General features: G+C 27.2%; 2 protein-coding genes across 3 annotated transcripts; both read left to right on the top strand.

Moving 5' to 3' along the window:
- Nucleotides 1–2,985: 2,985 nt before the first annotated feature.
- LOC106791944 (protein croquemort-like) lies at nt 2,986–14,639 on the top strand. 2 transcript variants are annotated; one of them, XM_014757981.1, is made up of 11 exons: nt 3,054–3,089; nt 3,675–3,883; nt 6,131–6,475; nt 7,406–7,572; nt 9,003–9,147; nt 9,215–9,418; nt 10,199–10,410; nt 11,800–12,214; nt 12,466–12,539; nt 12,663–12,870; nt 13,048–13,490. In XM_014757981.1, the coding sequence occupies exons 3-11, from the start codon at nt 6,362–6,364 to the stop codon at nt 13,177–13,179; spliced, it is 1,671 nt and encodes a 556-aa protein (XP_014613467.1). In that variant the 5' UTR covers nt 3,054–3,089; nt 3,675–3,883; nt 6,131–6,361; the 3' UTR covers nt 13,180–13,490. The 2 variants fall into 2 exon arrangements, with proteins under 2 accessions (XP_014613478.1, XP_014613467.1); XM_014757992.1 differs by lacking the exon at nt 3,675–3,883 and having other exon boundaries at nt 2,986–3,089; nt 13,048–14,639.
- A 2,584-nt stretch (nt 14,640–17,223) lies between these two features.
- LOC106791417 (protein croquemort-like) lies at nt 17,224–21,154 on the top strand. Its single transcript, XM_014757039.1, has 9 exons — nt 17,224–17,265; nt 17,503–17,669; nt 18,570–18,816; nt 18,882–19,052; nt 19,554–19,762; nt 20,060–20,420; nt 20,596–20,669; nt 20,798–21,005; nt 21,101–21,154. The coding sequence occupies exons 1-9, from the start codon at nt 17,224–17,226 to the stop codon at nt 21,152–21,154; spliced, it is 1,533 nt and encodes a 510-aa protein (XP_014612525.1).
- The last annotated feature ends 1,247 nt before the right edge of the window (nt 21,155–22,401 follow it).

Genomic DNA, 22,401 nt, shown 5'->3' with positions numbered 1-22,401 from the left:
AACTTCGATTGTATTGCTTCATAACAATATGCAAAATCGTGTAATAAATAATCGACGAGTATAATATAACTTGACAGACACAGCTTCCTTATAAATATATACTAACATTTTTTTAAATTTCTTTTTATTGATTAAAGGACATTGACGAGTCTCATACTACATTTTTGTGGAGTCATAAACACGCAGTGTCTTAAGGCGTTTATCCGTACAAACGTACTAATCGTGTTGCCGATCATTGTTTCATTTTAATGATCGACAGGGAATTTGTTTTTTCTTTTCTTTTTTCAAGAACCAAGAACTTGTTTTCAATAATAATTTACATTTAAATGAAATTTGTAATACAAGCCAACAACTGTCACCGTAGTATTAGTCAATATAATTGATCGCTTATTTAAAATTATGATACAAAATGAATTAATAATTGCAACTCATTTCTTTCCCTTTTTTTTTTTTTTTTAGTCTCAACAAAAAGTCCACTGACCGTGAAATACGAATTTCGTTTAGATAAAACGATAAATGCGAGAAAACTAATTTTATCTTTCACAAAAAAGACGTTTGGTGCTTTACATGACCTACATATTAAATAAACACGCCTGTTCAAATTAAAAGACGCGTCTGGAATTTCTAAGCGCCCTAGCATGATTTTCACGTGGTGCTTATAATCTAGATAAGAAAGAAGCTTCCGCTACTCTTTCCTTATCCTTTCGTTTAGAATTAATTCTCAACGACGTGTTCAGATATCGATCGATATAAAATTATTCAACACACACACACATCTCAATATCATTATTATTCACATTAGAAATTTGAAAAAAAATTATATACGACAATTGTCTTCTCGGTTTTTGCGAATTAATTTACAAATCGTCTTTTTATGTTAGCCTACAATTTTATTTTCTTTTTTCTCCCAATCAAATCAATTATATCTAAAAATTGCATTTAAAACGAGAAATCGATTCTAGTTATTTAATGTAATTTACAAAAATCTAACTAGACGCAACCTAATACTTGCAAAGGGACAGACCGGAATAAGCTAACCATGAGATACATTGAACTAATACGAATGCAAAATTTCTAACGAAGACGTCCAAGATGTCTATAAATAGAAATAAACTAAGACGGTAGAAACACTAGAGGAGTGAAGGGAACCAAAGCACTTCAGAGGTTTACCACCTGAATATTTCTCCTCTCTTTCATTAGTTTTTCTTGTCTTCTTCTTCTCTCCGGCTCACGTTACAAGTTCTTATAACGATGCATGTTTTTTAAAAATCATTTACCTCGTCTATTATTTATTTCCGCGCGTATGCGCGTTTATAATTCATTAAAATAAAGGAACATAGTATGAAAAGTAGTAAAACTTGAATAACTGGTCTTATGTAATGATAAATCATAGACTTCATTACCACCTCGTAATTTTGTTATTAACGAGATTATTATTGGTAATAATAAGCAGCGAATAACAAAATGATTTTTGGCTCAATTTACTACATCGGCTATCATACGAAACTATGAAAAAAAACTCCAATGTCGTAGATACAAGAAATGTAAAATGATTGACAAGACCGTGAACATTTTTTCTTATGGAAAAAAAAACAAAAGAAATAGACACTCATACAATTTCAAGGATCGAAAGGGTCTTCGTGTAAATATGATTCTCTCTCTCTCTCTCTCTCTCTCTCTCTCTCCCTTCTTTTCCTCCTTTTTTTTAGAGAAGTGTCTATCTTAAGCCTTGAAGGTTTTATTATTTCAATGCTGCTTTTATATGCATTTTTTTTCAAACAGGCATTTTTCTATGCCTTTTTTTTTCAAACAGGCATTTTTCTATGCCTTTTTTTTTCAAACAGGCATTTTTTTATGCCTTTTTTTCAAACAGGCATTTTTTATGCCTTTTTTTTCTTTGAAACTGTATCTACAGGTTAGAATAAATTACCGACTCTTTTTTTTTTGTTTTATTTTACTGTAAGCTGCGCCTTTTTTTATCGTAGATATTAATTATATCATCGTTTGATGATAATTTTAATATATTGATATCACAACCAATAAGATAAAGTAACGTTATAATGTTTTGACATATTACAAGCTCCTTTCTAATATTATTCCTATTAATTTGTCAGTATAATTTTTTACATCACTTCCCTATATTTACAACATCAATTTAATTAGTTATGTAGATTAATCAGATTTCTTAAAAACAAATATGCAGATTAATATTCAATTTATAAAATACGATTCGACAGAAAGAGTGTGGAAGAGAACAGAAAAAATATGAAATATCAATAATTATAAAATATTAATAATAATAATTAAAAAATATAAATTTCTTTTCGTTCGATCGTGAAAAAATTAAGAATAAAATTATGTAACGTGCAGATGAAGATATTATGTTAATGTAACCTATAACGACACACGAACCGTGTATTCGAAGATTTATTATAATAAACCAAAAACGAGACGTGTAATTTAAAAAAAAAAAACATGCATCATCATAAATTAATTATCTCTTTGAAGATATCCACGAGATTAGGAAAGAAAAAAAAAAAAAGAAAAAACTGTCGATAGAACCAAACGCGTAATCAAACGAAAACGTATGCCAAACCGTAATATGACTCATATAGATTAACTCTATATAAATTATTATTGACAGTGTAAGGTGCGAAAAGTTATTTTTTATTCTTGTTCTCACAGATGTGTGTAAAGATTTTATTAGCATCATCGTTTTCGTTTTCCTTGCTTCGGTAAAACGACGATAAAATACGATTGTAACGATTTATTTAAAAACACCGATTCAATACGAGAAGAAATACTAACACGTGGTTGGTTGGTAGGTAGGTAGGTAGGTAGGAAGGGAAGGAAGGTTGTGTCATTTATCTACTGACGAGAAAGAAGAAAGACGGATAAGGGGGGATAAGGGGATAAGGGGATGAAGAGACAGTGGGGTTGCGTGTAAGGGACAGAATACTTGGAGGGAAAATCTTTCCTTCTAATGTGGAGGGGACGCCTACGATAAAACTGTTAGGCATAGCCTGTTGATCCATTACGCTTGCCAGTTACAGACTCAACGGTCGTCGGTGTCGGGTCGCATCGAAAAAGTAAGTTCGGTCGTTAGAACACTTACGATAAATATTTATATAAATACTCAAAAAAAAAAACACGCACACGCACACGTACACACTCATAAATTTATCTTTTTATCTATGATTTTTCGACAATATAAATGATAGGTTTGAATAAGTATTGAAAAGTGATATTTATTTAATAAAGGGATTCATCTAGAGGTTTGATAAAATGACTCTATCGACCATTTGTTTTCTAATATTGTTTTATACGTTTCTTCTTTTTTTTGTTTTTTTTTTTTTTTTAATTATTCTTCAATTATTTAGAACGATTATTTGTAAATTAACGGCTTATAATGGTATTTTTTTGCACGAGTGTAGACATAACGGATATGCTTTTTTGTCGTTTTCTTTTTCTTGTTCTTTTTCTCTCAAATAAAATCATCTTCTTGAAAAATTTTATTATCAGTTGTGACACACATTTTTATACTTATTCAACATATTTCGTTACTTGAGATCAAATGTTATAAATGACAAAATACTTGTAATTCTATATAGTTAAATAACGTAGTTTTGTAAGTGATATTATTATATTATATTATATAAACGTCGTATTAACAGTTTGAAATACATCTATGAAGAGATCTTATCGTCGATATTAAGAACGTTGACGTTAAATATGGTTGACGCGATATTGAGTGTTATCATCGTACATTCTTTTCAACGCTTACGCATTATCAGAAATTTGAACAATCTAACGGTTCAATGAAAATGATAATATTAAAGAGAAATTTAAAGTTACATAGATAGAAAGAGAGAGATAGATAAAGGTAAGTTTATCGGTAATATTATTTTATGATATCTCAATTATATTTTCTTTTTAATCAAACAACGACAAAATATCTATATATTATTACGTGTAAACATAGGAATATGTTTATCCGAAGTTAATAAAAAATATAGAGCTCAACGTTGAAAATAATTTTTACGTACCAGGAACGCGCGTACGTATGGGAAATAAAAAAATTATTAAAGCCTAACGAATTCATTTAAAACAACACTTACTAAGGCTATTAATATTGTAAAGATATTTACGCGATAATTTATAAACCTATTATTTTCTACTCGCAAAAAACAATACGGGTAAAACAATTTTTTGTATGGTTGGAAGAAAAAAAACCAACGTACGTCATGAAACCAATGAGTTTTTAATTAATTCGCGAAACTTTCAACCACAAATAATAAATTTTTCACGAAGAATAATAATTCTTACTCTCTATTGCTTTTTTTTTTATTAAAAAACGCAAATCGATTATACAATGTCATAACAAATTATACGATAATTGTGGATCTGTGTGTATTATATACTTAATACTTATTTCATTTTTTTGCTAATATAAATTTACTATTATATAAAATATACCAAAGATATTATTATTCTCTTTTATACACGATGACAATTTTTATAAATATTTTTATACATAATCGGCTATATTAACTCTTATGTAACAACTTTTATATAATTTTAACGATTAAAGTTTAACCGTTTGAATACCAAAGATTTAAAAATAAATAATAGCGCTTTTTAAATGAGATGCGAAAAGATCCAACCGATACAATAAATTTTATGTTAATTTATGCTAAAAAAAAACTAATCTAATTTGTGTGCAATGTAAAAAAGGGGTTCATTTAATATGATTTGATAAACGCTAATGTTTTAAATGGTATATATTACTTTCAATGAAATATTGTTTGTTCTTAAAATTTTACATATTTTTTATTTTTTATTTTATTTTTAATATTATTTTATGAAATACTATATTATATATATATATAATAGGTAACAATACAAAATACAAAATGTATTACTCGGATTATATACAAGAGAAGTAACGATGCATATCTTTGCCGTATAGTTGTCCGTAATGTTCATACAAACAGTTAATGATACAATAATTTAAACAATTATAAAATATAGTATATGAAATTGATTATTTTTGGAAATTCCATAGAACACTAATTTCCATATTTGATAGGAAAACGCACGACATACGACATATAATTCGTAATTCAATAATTACATGCACAATTAGTTGATTTTCATATGAAAATAATAACTCTAATATATTAGTTATATAAGATGATTAACTAATTATATATATATATCAATCAATCAACTATAATGAGATACATAGATAAAATAATAAACAGCTACGCCTCGTTAAAAAGTAAACTAATTCTCATATGATTATTTATTGTAAAATTATAAATGCAACGTTGGGTACGTTTAATGTATACTTAAATGAATAACTGTTTCGGAACAACCATCTACTGTTACCTTTGTGGGAAGATATTGGGCTGTGTTAAGAAACTGTTGAAAAAAATTCCTCGAATCTATAAAAGAGATCGTAATATCGACATATGTATACATATCAAATAAATACTAATCTTCCCTAATCTCATTATAATTGATAAGAAGAATCAAGTTAAAATTAGACATCTAAATTTATTCTTCAAAACAAATATTAGTCTCGGTATAATTATCCGTTAATCTCAAAAGTAAATTCAAATAAGAATATCTAATAACCGACCTTTCTCCTGTTTAGAAAATAATTATCAATTATCCGAATAAATTATAATAACATTTTATATTTATATAAAAGACGAACAATATTGAAAATCTCGTTAAGAAAAAAACAAAAGAAGAAAAAAAAATGTGTCTAATTTTATTGTTAAATTGTGTCTAATTTTAAATAAGACGCATACATATATATATAGACAATTACATTATCTAATAGAGATAAACAATTGTTCTCTTCCCCCTTTTTCTCTCTCTCTCTTTCTCTTTCTCTTTCATAACTTTATCTTATAACTTTACTCAAGAGTAAATAATCGTCATTAGAAAAAAGAGGGTGGTTAGATCAAAGATTGTAGGAAGCAAGAGTCAAAACATTACTATTTATGGGTTGCGTCAAGATTGCGTATATGTATATAGATATATGTGTATATTCATGTTAAATCAGAAGACTAGACACATATACAATAATGGATAGATTAGATAGGATTTTATCTTTCAGAGACCGAAAGATCAGTGAGAGTAATAGAGCGGTCAGCAGCAGCGTGAATCAGCAAACGGAAGAGCTACGGGGTGGGGTGAGGGAGGTAATCGTGAAGGAGGAGGTGGTGGAGGTGGAAGAGGAGGTCGACGTTCATTGAGTTCAGGGTGCACATGTTGAAAAGACGGGAAATAACGAACGTTCTAATTTACAGTCGTCTTCGTCCTAACTATAATAGTATACGTCATCAAAATGAAGGCTTTGATTATATCGACCGTAGTAATATTAACTGGAATACTCGTATTTGTTTTGGGATATTATTTGGCTGTTCACAACGTACCCCTCTTTACTCATATCCTTAACGAGGTGAGCAAATTCTATTATTATTTTCTTTTTTCAACCAATCCCCCAAAATAAAAAAAAATGAAAAAGAAGAATAACATTATAGTATATCGTTAAATCGATATCATTCGATCGGACATATTGTATTTTTCTTTTTCTTTTTTTTTTTTGATCTCGTATATAATTATCAATTTGTAATGAATTTATTTTTAAATATAAATATATAAGAAACACACACACGCGAAAATAATTTCCTCGGATATTCGTTTTTCCGTAACGATTTTTTATTATTGATTCAAGTGAATTATAAAAAATAACGTTTATTATGCTAAATTATTCGATTGCATGTAAAATAAGAGATACATCTCAGTATTTATAGATTTATATTTATATTAAAGATGTAGATCGTTTGAATATGAAAGTTTTATAATGTTAATCTATCATTATTATTCTCAATGAAGAACGATATTAAACTGTTATTTATATACCGTACAGATATTGAAATTTATATAATTTTATACATTAGCGAGAACCTTATAAAGATTATTTGCATCGATATAGCTTTAATATCCAATCAACACATTATATTTTTTTTTTTCCTTTTTTTTTTTTTTTTACTTTTACAAGCAATTAATAATAGAAAAGTATTCTGTATAATAATCATCGCACAAATAATTATAACAAGGTAAAACAAGCTCATAAAACAAATTGCGCTGACGTAAATTTATTACTCATTAAAATTTAATAACAATAATTATAAGTTTATGTCACAAAATGTTTTGTGTGTTTTTGCTATTATAACTTGCTAATATCCTTGCATTAACTATTTATGTACCTTTAATAAGTTTTTTGCTTGAATTTTCATTGGTTCGCGATTATTAATGACCGACATATTTTACTCGTAATATCCATGCAGTAAATAAAAGTATGCGTAATATCATTCAATTTTTCCAGCAATTGGTTTTATCGGAAAATTCGAAAAGCTACGAATTTTGGAAGGATACGAGAAATCTTCCGCCTATGCATTTAGATTTTTATTTTTTTAATTGGACGAATCCAGAAGATCTGACTGTTCATGGTGAAAAACCGAATTTAGTACAAGTTGGCCCGTATAGTTTTTTGTAAGTATTTAAAAATGAAATCAAATATCGTTATAAAATATTTCTTAACATTTAAATGACCTCAATAAAATTGATAAAACGGTGATAGATAATATATATTTGGCTGACAAAAATTAAATCTCTATTTTTAATTTATTCGTATTTTAACTGATTATCAATTGCTGTGTTTATTATAATATATTATATTTAACCTTTCTGCAATATTTCACAAAGTTAAATGACAATCCGATTTAATTATTGCTTTGATTTGCTCATTATCAACTTCATTGAACCTGAACGCTGGTCATCTTTGAATAAAAAATCAGTGAATACAAAAAAATCTTTTAATACAAAAACCAATTTTAAAAAATATACATTCTGTTAAACAATCAAGACCATAAACTTTACATATCTCTTAGTGAACTTTAACACCTTTCTTGCTTTTACGAAAATAAAATAATAATATAGTCGAATAGATTCGTTTTTCCACTCCCCCTGTTAAAATTAATCCTACAAACTAAGCAAACAAAATTACGCGTAATTAAATGATTATGATTAACAAAATGATTACTGTTTGATTACCAAAAAAACGTAAATACTTAATATATGAATTATTCTAATCTGATCTTAGATAAATGAATACTAATGGAAAATCTAATAATGATAAATAAGAAATACTTAACCTCATAAAATGACATCTTAATGAGCAATAAAACCATTCAGTCAAATGGTAAAGGAGTGCGTAGGCGATACTATATGAATTAATTGTTTAATTGATGATTTCTTTATTTTCTGAAGGAACTTACCGTAATATTTCTATCAACGAAAAGACTCTTCGTCATCCTTTACTTCGCAGGTCACCAACTATCTTACTTATAATTGACTCTTTCTCATATGTTTCAATTAAAAACATTCTTATTATCATAATAGGAGATAAATAACGTTCAACAATTTATTTGATACTTCAAATCTTTCTCACAATTATATGAATGCGTATAAAAAGATTAGAAATATCCATTTTATCTCACATGATCATCCATTCAAAGAACAAAAGCATGCTTCTTCTATGGGCCCAATGATTTTTTATTTCTATTTCTCGTTTTTGTCAAAATTATTTCTATAATAAATATTCTTTCTTCCATCTGATTTATACATCATTAATCGACCTTCTCACAAAGTAAAAAACATTCATTTAATTGATCACATGAAAAGAAAAAGGTGATTACGTAACAATGATTCATATTTTTCTAGCAGTTATTAAATAAATAGTATATAATATATGCATCTAAGCATGTAAACAAATGTGTATGTATATACATGTGTACCCAGCTATGTGAAACATTTTATATTTTAATTTTTGCTTATTCATTCGATCAGGATAAAAAATTAAATGACAAAAAAATTGATTGGAACGGATCGTAAAGAGAATATTTTCTAATATCTCGTTACAGAGAGATCAGGCAGAAGGTGAATATTACGTTTCATCCAGAAAATAACACCGTCAGTTACTTTCAACAACGATTCTGGTATTTTGATCAAGAACGTAGTAATGGAACATTGCAAGATATTATCACACAACTCGATGCAGTCGCAGTAGTGAGTATCCTTGCTTTATTTTATTTATAATATAGAATTAATACGATTATTAATCGATGTGTTTCAGTCAGCCACGCACAAAATACGCAACTGGTCTTATTTCATGCAAAATACCTTCTCCTATATACTTAGTTCGAGATCCGATTTAAGTGTAAGAAAAACTGTTGACGAATTGTTGTTCACTGGTTACGAGGATACGTTAATTAACATGGGAAAGGTTGCAGCTACTCAGGAAATGCCACCCTTTGATCGCTTCGGTTGGTTTTATACGGTATGATAATATATTAACATATGATATATTTATTTTTTACAATTACACGAACTAATTGCACAGAGGTACATACAATTACAAATCAAGTTTGATCAAAATAAAATAGAAAAATGTACATTAGTCGTAGAAAAATAATATTATATCAATTGGTTATTGTTTATTTTATTTAGACGACTCTGTTAGGTGGTAATAGTCGTGTGTGTGGGGGGGGGGGGAGGGGGGTAATGGAATTATAGATAGTAGTAAATTATTCGCAGGCAAAGCCTTAAATTGCTACTGTACAAGGCGGGTCACGTCTACGTTGAATAACGAATGAAAAGCAATGGGGGCATATTATGTATTAATTTGTTGTGTCATGCGTGCAACATCAATGGTCGGTTAATTTAAAATTGCATCGTTTCGTCTCAAGAAAACGTTTTATATTTATTGTTTCTCAACTTTTCCCCGCTTAATATTGTGGTCACAATTTTTCAAAATAATTCTTGAAAAATTTTTGTGATATAAAAAAACTGAACAACAGTCTCAATGCCGATGTTTAAGTTGTTTATCTATTATATGAAAAATAAATAGGTTAAAGATAACATAAACGTTTTGTCAAGCCATTGTCTCTGTGTTTAGTTAGAAGTTAAAAAATTACAGAAAAAAAATAAGGAAATGCATACCTACAAAAGTAACGTGTGAAATGTTCATAAATAAAGTAAAAAAGTAATTCCGCAATATCGCTGAGTCACCGCGTGCAATATATTGATAATAATAATATACTTCTTAATTTGTTCTCAGAGAAATGGTTCTGTTAACTTCGATGGTAACTTCAATATGGATACCGGTAGTGAGGATATCAGTCAATTAGGTATATTGAAAAAATGGAATTACAAGGATACCACGACGTACTTTAAAAGTCCTTGCAATGTAGTCGAAGGAAGTGCCGGTGAATTTTGGCCGCCGGATCAAATCGAAGCTGATATCAATTTATATAGTCCGGATATATGCAGGTGAGAAAGTTTTTCGTTTACTTCGAATATATTACAATATTTGCCGTTCAATTTTACGTACGTTCGAGTAATGTAAAAAACATATCTATAATATTAATTATTACGAGAAAATTCAAATGAATAATATTTTAAAATCGTATATGTCGATATTCAATTATGAATATTTTTATATTTTACAATTGAATTATTTACTTACATCGATGTATAAAAATGTGTTCTTTTATTTTTACGGACAACAGATAGTATCGACAGAAAACCTTAACCTCTACAGACTTTATTCGTATATATTAACCTTCGTGACGTTGCTATAATAGGATCGGGTCTGTAATCTCATTTATTTAACAGATAGGTACAAATTTAAGACACTTATCTCGGTGGTTGTCACAGTGTTGAGAGTGCGGTCATGCTCTCTATGCTTTTAAAATTTAACCTACTAAAAATACAATTTGTTTTTTTAACGATTTAAAAAAAAAAAAATCGTTTATTCTATTGGGCAAAGTATAAAAAAAACTCAGCGAGTTTTCTTTTCTCCTTCTATTTTTTTTTTCAGAGATTCTTTGTACGAAAAAAATAGCATGCACAGACTAAAAGTATCGCTGTTCGTTGTGTATTTGCATTCACATAATTTAACTCTCGTACTAAACATTTTTTTAAATTTATACTTTTTTTTCTCTTTTTTTCACGTACACGATTGTAAAATTTGATATAAATTTAATGATATTTTGCCATAAGCAGTCACGTATACATGATTTCATTAGTATTTCATTATTTATTATGATTTCGTTATTCCAATGTTTAGGTAACATTATAGTAATTATAATAATTATTATGATAATTTATATCTATATATATATAACACATATAAATATATATAATATATATATAAATACTGATGATATTTTTCGAGAAACAATCGCTACCATTGTCTCCCTTTCCAATTTATCATGTCGTTTTGTTTTTAAAAGTTTTTAAAGGAATATTTTTACCTGTTAAATCGCGAAAACATTTATAACATTTTGAAATTGATTATACAAAAATAAAATATTAATTCGAAAAGTTACTATAATTTTTTCAAATAAAATGTTATGAATAATCATTGAAAAATCTAATACTACGTAATAAAAATAACGTAACAGTTTTCTCTTAACACCTTTTTTTTTATTAATAATTATAGTGTAATTATTAAAATTATGTAAATGTAAACCTGCGCAACACTCGTTGGAGCCATCTTAACGGTAACGCGAAAAAAATGTATATGTGATATCGGCAAAATATTAAATAACAAAAGAAATTATGATAAAAATGTTGATATAAAATACATCGAAGAAATCATTTTCTTCATTATTTTCTTATAATATTTAATAGTTTATTATTTCTGTATCTTTACAGATCATTGACGTACGAATATGAGAAAAAGGTTAATTATAGGGGCATCGTCGGTAATAAATATACTCTCGGTAAAAAAACTTTAGGAAACGATACAAAAAAACGTTATCCACACGACCAAGCTAAGTATTTTGAGATTACAACTACGACCGAGGATTTCTTCGAGTCTGATTACTCGGCAGAAGTTACCCAGACGCCCCAAAACAACGAGGATCCTGACGTAGTTAATTTAGGAAATTGTTATTGCAATGGCGAATGCAATCCTAGTGGTTTAATAAATATAACTTCATGTCGTTACGGAGCACCGGCCTTTGTCAGTCTTCCTCATTTTTATAAAGCTGATCCTATGTTAAGTAATCAGGTCATAGGGATGAACCCTAACGAAGAAGATCACAGTTTCTACATCATTTTAGAACCCGTAAGTTATATTGTATCTTAAACAAGTAATCTTTAATAGGCAACTATAAATGTATGAACAAATGTTTACTCGATTAAATACAGGTGTTCAATTCTTATCATTCGTTATCTTTGACCGATAATAATTTAATAATACAAATTTCAAAGTCTTATCAATTTCTATTCCAGTTAATCGCTAAAATAATTCGATTACAATAATTTAACACATTATTTATTTATCGATAAAAAATTATTTTTTTTTTAATCTTCCAGGCTACTGGAATACCTTTAGAAGTAGCTGCTAGATTACAAGTCAACATGCTCATACAACCGTCGCATACCATTTCGTAAGTAGATTTTTTAAGCTACAGAGGAAAATCGATTTAAAAATTAATCGATTAATTAATTGAGAAGGAAATAGCTTTTCATTCCTAATTAAAAATTTAATGTTACTTTTTATATCTTTCTAGACTTTTCCAACATGTCCCAAAGATATACTTCCCAATGTTTTGGTTCTCTATGAAGGTACAAGCACCTGAACAATTTGCATCCGAATTGAAAAGTTTGTTTGCACTTAAAGACTTAATGTTGTGGTCTGGTATATTTTTAATCCCGACTGGAATTACCATAATATTTTCGACTTTGGTTTATCTATACTTCAGGAGGAATACAGTTCACGTGAGTCGATTAGTTTTTACTTGACATAAAATAATTGATATCTTAATTTTTTTTTTTCTTCTTTTTTTTTTGTTTTTTCTTTTTTGTTCATACAATTAGCAAGGAATTCTTAACAATAATATTTACGATCCTAACGCGATTGGAATGAATGTCTTGAATAATAGAAGAACATTTTAGGAACAAATAAAGATGGAGAACTCGAATGGTTCTTCAAAGAAAAACGGGGAATCTGTCTACTTGAGCAAATTGAATCCCGATGAAGACACTCACGTCAGAAGTAATCGTCAATTGTATCCGAAACTTTATTGATGATTTATTATGTTTTTATCTTTTATCAGATCATCATACTTGTGCCAATAGCAGTCGAATTTTAAGATTTATTATCTTAAATCCGTCTACCAAGTTTTGAAGACACCTGCTTATTTGATTGAGCTTCGATATTTCTGATTAAAAGGAATGCTTATCCTTATTAAACAAATTACCGTCCTCACTCAAATCGATAAAAGAATATAAATATAAATGTGTAAATATATACATATATGTATATTTGTGTATTTATACATATACGAATATTTTTATACTCTTATTAGAATGAATGCGCAAATTTCGCGTGGTTAGATATCAATTTTTAAATTAAAAACTAAAATATCGATCCATAGTTGAAATTTTGTACGCTGAATATACCAATGATTAAGTTTCATTTTATTTTATAAAGATTTTACAAATATTTTATAAGCCATAATCCTCTAACATTTAAATACATTCCTGATGTAGAAATTAGTGTATGTAAATCGATCAAGATTATAAGATGGTAGAATTTAAGACTGAAGAATATTTTAATTGTTATGATTGTGATTATTATTTTATTAATGGATGGTAATACAAAAAAAAAAATTAAAAAGACAAAGTGCGGCCTTGAATATTATAGTTTTCTATATAGACTCATAAATTTCCGAATCAAATATTGGATTTATCCTAAAATTAATAATGTTATTAAAAAGAAGAAAATTGATAACAGAATGATTTCTATCGGTTGTTGGAAAAGATTAGTTTGTTACAAATAACGTCGTTGTGCCTTGTAAATTCTATTACAACAATTATTAAGAAATTGTTATTAATAGTATTATATTTTATTAATAACAATTTTAGAGATTTATTTTCAGGATAATCTCTAATAGATCACAATACTTCCATTTACATAGAATACATTTTTTAATTAACATTGCGCATTACTTCTTATCTTTGACATAAATGTTTTCTACGAAGCCTCGGAATTTAGATATTTTTCATTAAACTGTTTGACGTTCGTAAAAATTGTAAAATAATAGATAAACAAATGTTTCATGAAAAATTTGTCATATTATTTTAATTTTCATATCAAAAGGAAAGCTTTATTGAAATATATTTTGGTCTTGCTCTCTAGGAAAACATTCATTACTCTCTTGATGTGCAATGTATTAAAGAATCAAAATAACTACGTTTACATATTTGTGCCAAACATTTTTTTTTATGATCGAAAATCTACGGTTGAACGTATGCTTAGACATGTTCACTAGATAGACACGAATACGGGAATTAATATAGTTTTTATACCTGGTGTAGTGCAATATGACTATTTAACAGCGTTGAACAGACCTCATAAAAAAATAGCGTAATAGAAGATTATAAAAAATTATAAACTATCAGAGCTTACGCGAAATTGTCCACAATTTCGCATATAACATAATTATTTTATTTTATTTCTACCATTAAAATAAAAATAATATTATGTTATATATATTTGCATTTTCTCTAATAGAATTATAACATTTTTATTTTACGAAATATATTTTTAAAATATTTTGTTCGCAAGTATAAACTTGCTCTTGTACACCCCGCTGTTATATTTAATTATAGGGTTTATGTTTCTATCCCGATTTATTTTAGAATAAATTTTGTATAAATTAAATTTTAATAAATAACCTATCATTTTTTTGATTATATCGTTAAATTCTATTTTTGTGTATTGTAAGATTTCAGAAAAATAATTTATAAAAGTATACTCTGCTATTTTTAGTTATCCCCGCGATCGAAATATTTAATAGTTCTCTGAAATATTCACAGTTGATAAAGTAAATTACTTCTATATTTATATTTATTAATTAATATCAAACTTTACAATTTTAGATATATATGAAACACACCTTTTCTTTAATTATTATGATATTTGATTCAAAAAAAAGGAAAACATAAGATAAATAATTATCAAGTTATTATGAAAAGTTCAAGTATACCAATTCTCAGGAATTTAAACCGAACATCTGTTTAATTCTGTTATCTACTACACATTTAACGAATTTAATAAAGAAACATAAAAGTATCAACGAAGAAACCTAAACAAGTTATTACAATACCATTCAAAGCATTAGGGTGAACAAATTTTGCGATTGTAAGCAAGAGCAAAAGAAAATAAGAACAAAAAAAACTAACATAAATAATAATAATAATAATAATAATAGTAACAATATAATATATGTTTTAAATATATATTAAATATAAATGAAATGTGTTACGATTCGAACAATTTGGAATTTTTCAAAAATAAGGAAAAAACTACAAACACGTGTAAATAGAATTGAGATATTTCTAGAGAAATGGGCCAAAGAGAAGTGAAGATGTTGAAAGAGTAGGGTTTCGTGTAAAGGACAGAAAAAATTTGGAAGGAAATATCTTCCCTTGTAGAGGGGACACTACCAATAAAACTGTTAGACGTTAGCCCGTTAAATCCATTAGGTTTACAAGTTGCAGACGCAACACACGTTGTGTCCTATATTTCAAATTAAGTTCGATCGTTGGAACATTTAAAAGTATATTTAAATACGCATACGCAAACATACAAATAATATTTCTATTTACCTAAGTATATAGAACAAGTGATACGATTTACAGTGAAACTTATTCATCAATAAAGGAATTCATCGGTAAGTAGGATAAGGCGACTTAAATCAAATATTTCTGATAATTATTTTACTAGTATGATTAAGATTACGTGTCAATTAAATAATTTGTTTTTGTAATTCGCAAATTCGAGATTATACGTTAATATAAGCCTTTTGCTACATATATAATAATCTTGAAATTTTGTTATAAGTTCAGTCAATTGACCTATTGATTATAGAAAAAAAATATTCGCACTTATTATATTTTTCAATTAATCTTATAAGCAGACTCTTAAATAAAAATAATGAATGTTTTCCAGTTTGTGTTTATTTAATATTGTTGAAAGGAAACAGACGATTTGTAGTTACATATACGAAGAAGATTAAATTTCTTACTTACATTAAGTAAGGTGAATAATACTTTGTGAATCTTTAAGAAAAAAAAAAAATAAACATAGAATGATCGGAGATACAATTAGAAACATACAAAGATTTAAAGAGATAAGCAATCGTTCTTCTCTCTCTCTCTCTCTCTCTCTTTTTTTTTTTATCTTTATCTCATAAATTTAAGGAAGAATAAATATTTTTAAAAATAAAGAAATGGAAGATAAAATCAAAACGTTGCCGTTTATGAATCTGAATAGAATTTATACGTACATGTGTATATATACATGTGAGAATGAGTGAGAATGTAATGGACGATAGAAGTAAACAGAAAGTGGATAAATTGTTATAAGAGATCGATAGTCAATTCGGGATGACCGAATGTTTGAGAAACTTTGAAAAAACGAATACGTGTGGGTGGCAAGAAAGTAAACGCGTTTAAACAACAATTGAAATGAAACATGTGAATATTTTTGCTTCTATTCATTATCGTATATCCTTCACCTTTCATATGCTTGTTTTTATCTTTTACGGGTTTAAATTATTTCTCTATTAAAATTTGTTCACACTTATACAATACTATCAAAGAGGTCGGGTCATTTTGCTGAGTTTTTGGAGTCAAGGGCACACGGTTTTTATTTTTCCGAACAGGTCATCCATCGATATTACTAACCGTGCTCATGTTATTTGATCCTTGGTGCTTTTTTAAATATATTTGTTTATAATTTATTATTTAGTATTTTATATATTATTTTTCTCAATTAAAAATATTAAACAATTATTTAATATACGTTGTGTTTAGAACGTTTCCTATATGCGCGTTGAATCAAAAAACGAAAGAAAAATATATCATAACGGATTAAAATATAAATGGGATTTTATTTTTCAGAAATTGAAAGAACAATGAGAGTAATAAAACGACCATCCCACCAGCAGTTTAATTAAGGGAAGGGAAAAAATTCAATGTGCATATGACGAAAAGATAGGAATTATTGAATCGTTTATAATTTTACGGCGAATCATTTTAACAGTCAACTGACCAATCATCAAAATGAACTCTACTACTAAATGGTTACTTAAATCTAGCGTTGCAGTAATCATTATAGCATGTTTGAGTTTCGTATCGTATTTAGCATGCATCAATATACATAAAAATTACATTCTGAGAGTGAGTTTTTTTTTTTTTTTAACAAAATGTATCTATAAATCCTCATTATTAGTTCGTAATTAGTAAGAATGAAGATTTTTAACATGTAACATTTGTACTCTCTCTATTAATATTACGATTAATATTATATTTATTAATTTTAATATTATACAATTTGTGCAGCATTTGATTCTTACGAATAATTCAAAGAATTTCAAATTTTGGTCGGATACGAGTAAATTACCGTCTATACATTTAGACTTTTACTTTTTTAATTGGACGAATCCTGATGAGTTGAATAAACCTGAGGACAAACCGAATCTCGTTCAAGTTGGTCCGTATAGTTTTATGTAAGTATTAGAAAATGAAATCAAATATTGTCTAAGTCAATAGTACTTAAAATTTTTCTATTCTCGGCGCCCCTTGCTGAATCCAGGTTTTTTGCATTTTTTGCAAATACATCTTGCATTATATATTATAAAATATATATTATAAATAAGTTTTTCCCTTGGTTTTATTTGAACGTACATTTATTAATATGAAATAAATGATGTAGCAATCTTATTCAAAATAATTTTCATTAGAATCCATGACTTTTCGACAACTCTCAAACAAATTACCAATATCTTGAAGAATAAATACATTTTCTATAGAAAGCTAGGTAGTCATAAATTCAATTTTTAACTTTTACTTAGTTTCGGAAGCGAGTACCCGAATGTTCATGATACAAAAACCGGAAGATGTAAAAATCTGATGACGTGCATCATTCAAATGATGCAATTGTTGTTTATACAGGTCAGCCGTTACCGTATTTTTCTTGTCAACAATTATCTGAGGCCATTCTGAACGAGGTTGGTCGTCTACATTAAAATACCCACTTTTAAGCCTTTTGAACCACTTTCCACATGTTATTTTAGATACCATATCTTCTGCATAAATTTCATAAATTATTATTTTACAATTCTATGGCATCGATGTAACGCAAGGATACGTTAAACAAAAAGCTTTTGTTTCTTCCGCTTGCTTTTGCTTTAATTTCTTATAATGTAAGAAATATACACACACACACACACATTTTAATTGTATGCTATCAATGCGCATGTTGGCTACGTATGTGGTTATTGATCGCTTCTTAGATAAACTAAACGTAACTATTCAGTAGGACATTTGCATAGATAATAAAAAAGCAATTTATTTATGAAAACAATGAATGTTTGTCTTTTTTTTTAATCATGATAAGAGCTTCGAAGCTGTACTTGTTGCTTATTCGTTCAATCATTATTGAAAAGCAGAAAGAAGATAATTAATGTAACGAATTGTTATAAAAAATATTTTTTAATATCTCATTACAGAGAGATCAGTCAAAAGGTGAATATCACGTTTCATTCAAATAATGGCACAGTCAGCTACTTTCAACGACGATTTTGGTACTTTGATGAAAAACGCAGTAATGGAACATTAGAAGATAAAGTCTCTTTACTTGATATCATCGTAGTGGTGTGTATCCTTGCTATCATTTTTATATTATATAACTTACATAACAATTAATCAACGTGTTTCAGTCAGACGGGAACATAATACGCATGCATCCATACTCCCATAATACAACTTTTTCCTACCATGCTAGTAAACGACGAAACATAAATATAATAGAAAAAGTTGGTGATTTGCTCATTGGATACAAGGATTTTTCATACCTTAAACATTTTAATGATCTTCTATATCTTTCTAAGGTAATATATTTACATTTGAAAATATATTAACGCAATTACAGAAAACTCATTGCATCGATATATTTAATATACGGATCAAGTTGATCAGAATTTATTACGTAATTTTTTGAAAGTTAGAAACAACAAATTCTCGATCGATTAATTATTTTATATTTGAATTTGCCATCAATTTATTACTTATACTAAAATACTTTCTTTTCAGATGAGTCGTTTGACATTTACTTGACGTAGAATATTCATCATTTTTTTTCATTTCTTTTTCTTTTTTTCTTTATTTAGTTTCTTGACGGGTAATAGTCGCCTCGTAATGGAATTATAGATTGCAATAAATTATTCATAGGTCAAGACTTATTACTGTCTTGTGAAGGTTTACATTGAATATTGAATAAAACAAATTGGGCGTCACATTTTGTATTCATTTGCTACATAGCTAATCCAAAAGATGATCTATGTAAAATTTGTGATAATGAAGAATAATATTTTTATTAATTTTTTTGTTAGAAAAACGGTACAGTGGATACAGATAATTTTAATGTCGCCACCGGTGAAAAGAACATTAGTCAATTAGGTCTTTTAAAAAAGTGGAATTATCAGAATACCTCGTCATACTTTGAAAAAATTTGCAATCAAATCGAAGGAAGCATTGGTGACTTCTGGCCTCCAAATCTAATCGATTACGAAATCAAATTATTTATGCCTGAATTATGCAGGTAAGAGAGTTATCCAATCGAAATGATTATTTCATTTGAGAATTATTATGTCAAGGGAATTAAAGATTTTCAACGTTTATAAATAAATTCCCTTTTCTCATTTTTATTCCTTCTTTACACGCGCAATTGTATAATGATAAGATTTTTCTAAATTAAAAAAAAAGAAAATATATATATATCAGAAAAATGTAGAAAACAATGGTTAACGAAAACGTCAAAGTTCTAATTTTTTGTTTTTTTTTTTTAACTTTGTGTTAATATTTTATAATTGTTTTTTTTATTCTTTTATCTGCACAGAGCATTGATATATGAATTTGACAAAACGGCAGATTATATGGGTATAGAGGGCTTTAAGTATACTCTGGGTGACAGAACTTTAGAAAATGATAGAAATTTGTGTTATCTATTGAAAGCACTAAATGATTTTAAAATAAAGAATTCCAATATTGTTTGCGAACCAAAGAATATGATAGAACAATGTTATTGCAGTAAGGAATGCAATCCGATTGGCTTCATTAATATAGGATCCTGTCGTTACGGTGCACAGATGTTCGTCAGTCTTCCTCATTTTTATAAAGCTGAACCTAAAATACGTAATCAAACAGTAGGAATGAATCCTAACGAAGAGGAACATAGTTTCTACATCATTTTGGAGCCCGTAAGTTTTTTTCATATTATTAGATAAGTAATCTTTATTAAAAAGAAATTATAAATGGATGAACAAAAATGTTTACTCGATTGAAATTTTAATCATTCATTTTCTTGATCGATAACATTTAACAATAATTACCATTACAATATAATTATTGTTAAGAAATGATTTTTTTACACAGAATACTGGTATTCCTTTGGAAATAGCAAAAAGATTACAAATCAATTTACTCCTTCAAAGATCGCCTGATATTTCGTAAGTATATTTTAAGCAACAATAAAAAGATAAATTATTTATAATTTAATCAATTAGAGTCAAAAGAGAAAGAAAGCATTTTATTTATTAGTCAAAGTATTTAGTTCAATTATTTATCTTTTCTTAAGGTTTTTCAGCAATATTTCGACGATATACTTCCCAATTTTCTGGTACTCTAAGAAGATAAAATTACCCCAAGAATTAACTTCCGAACTGCAAGTGTTAATTTCATTTGATTCCTTAGTTCTTAAATCATTTATCATAATTACAGTTATAGCAATACTCATATGCTGCTTGGCTACGTGGTATCATCAATTTAATTGTATAAATCATACGGTGAGTAATTTGATTTTTTATTTAATATAGAATATTAATCATTATTTGTCTTTTCTGTATTTTTTTTATTTTTTATTTAACCTGAAATCGTTTAGAGAGTGAATAACGTGACAAACGACATAGGTATGGTTTTATTGAATGACAACTAGCAAAAATTGTTAGGTAGAATGTGCACTATTAAAGTTGGAACTCTCAAGAATGATACCCATGTACTTGAACAAATTGAATTCCGATAAAAATGCTCGTTTTAGATGTAATCTTTAATTTTATCCGAAATTATATCAGAGAATTTTTATTTTTTCTCTACTAATAAGTCATACTTGTGCCTACCATGATCGAATTTTACGATCTATTATTTAAAAATTGTCTTTTATTATAAAAAAAATATTAAAGACAGCGTATTAATCGATCTCAATTTATTTTTTGACCAAATGGAATATTTATCCATACTAATCAAATTATGGTCTTCATTAAATTTATCAAATTTGATATAATTATATAAAAATTGATACACATATGTATTTATATTTATATATATATATATCTAAACATATATAAATATATATATACGTATAAACGTGATACGTATATATGTACATATATTATATAAATGTGTAAAACATAATCTTATCCTATATATGTTGATGTATTAGGTATTGAAATTAATTCAGTGTGTCATAAAAAAAATACTAAATTTATTTTTAAGAGGCATCAAATTAATTTCGTTATGTAAATGCGTAACATATTTTTACATATTTATACATATATATATATACGCATATAGAATCACTTTTTATGCAAAATTTGGAATAATTAACGCGGAAAAATAAGCAATTTCTATAATAACAATTAATTATATTTGCATCATCAAATGTTTGTAAATTGAAAGAACCAATGATTAATCTTCTTTTCATTTGACTAGAAACACTAATATTTTACAATATTATTACTAATATTTTATAAACGATCATTTTCGTATATTTCTTCGTATACATTCTTTTAGTAAAATTTTAAGAATTTAAATCGATTAAGATCGTAAAATTCTATTATTTTTAAATATAAAATAAAAATATTAACAGAAGAAGAGGAGAGAAACAAAAATATCAAGTTGGCAAAGTATGCTTCTTATATAGTCTTCTATATACAGTTCCTAATGATTATAAATGTCCAAATAAAATATTAAATACATTTCTTAATTAAAAATGTCTTTAGACAGCAGACAAAATGTTGACAGAAGGATTTATGCTAATTGTTCGTAAAAATTAATTGGTTATAAATATCTGTTTACGTTGTTGTCCTTTTTTAATTATGAATTGTGTTATAATAACTATGGGAAACTCGTTATTAATAATATGATTTTAATAATAACAATTTTCCTATATATTTTTATTAGTTT

This window comes from Polistes canadensis, unplaced genomic scaffold (genome assembly GCF_001313835.1).
Source record: "Polistes canadensis isolate GaletaPanama2010 unplaced genomic scaffold, ASM131383v1 scaffold_8, whole genome shotgun sequence".
Taxonomy (NCBI): Eukaryota; Metazoa; Arthropoda; class Insecta; order Hymenoptera; family Vespidae; genus Polistes; species Polistes canadensis.
This window is presented reverse-complemented; position numbering and strand designations above follow the sequence as displayed.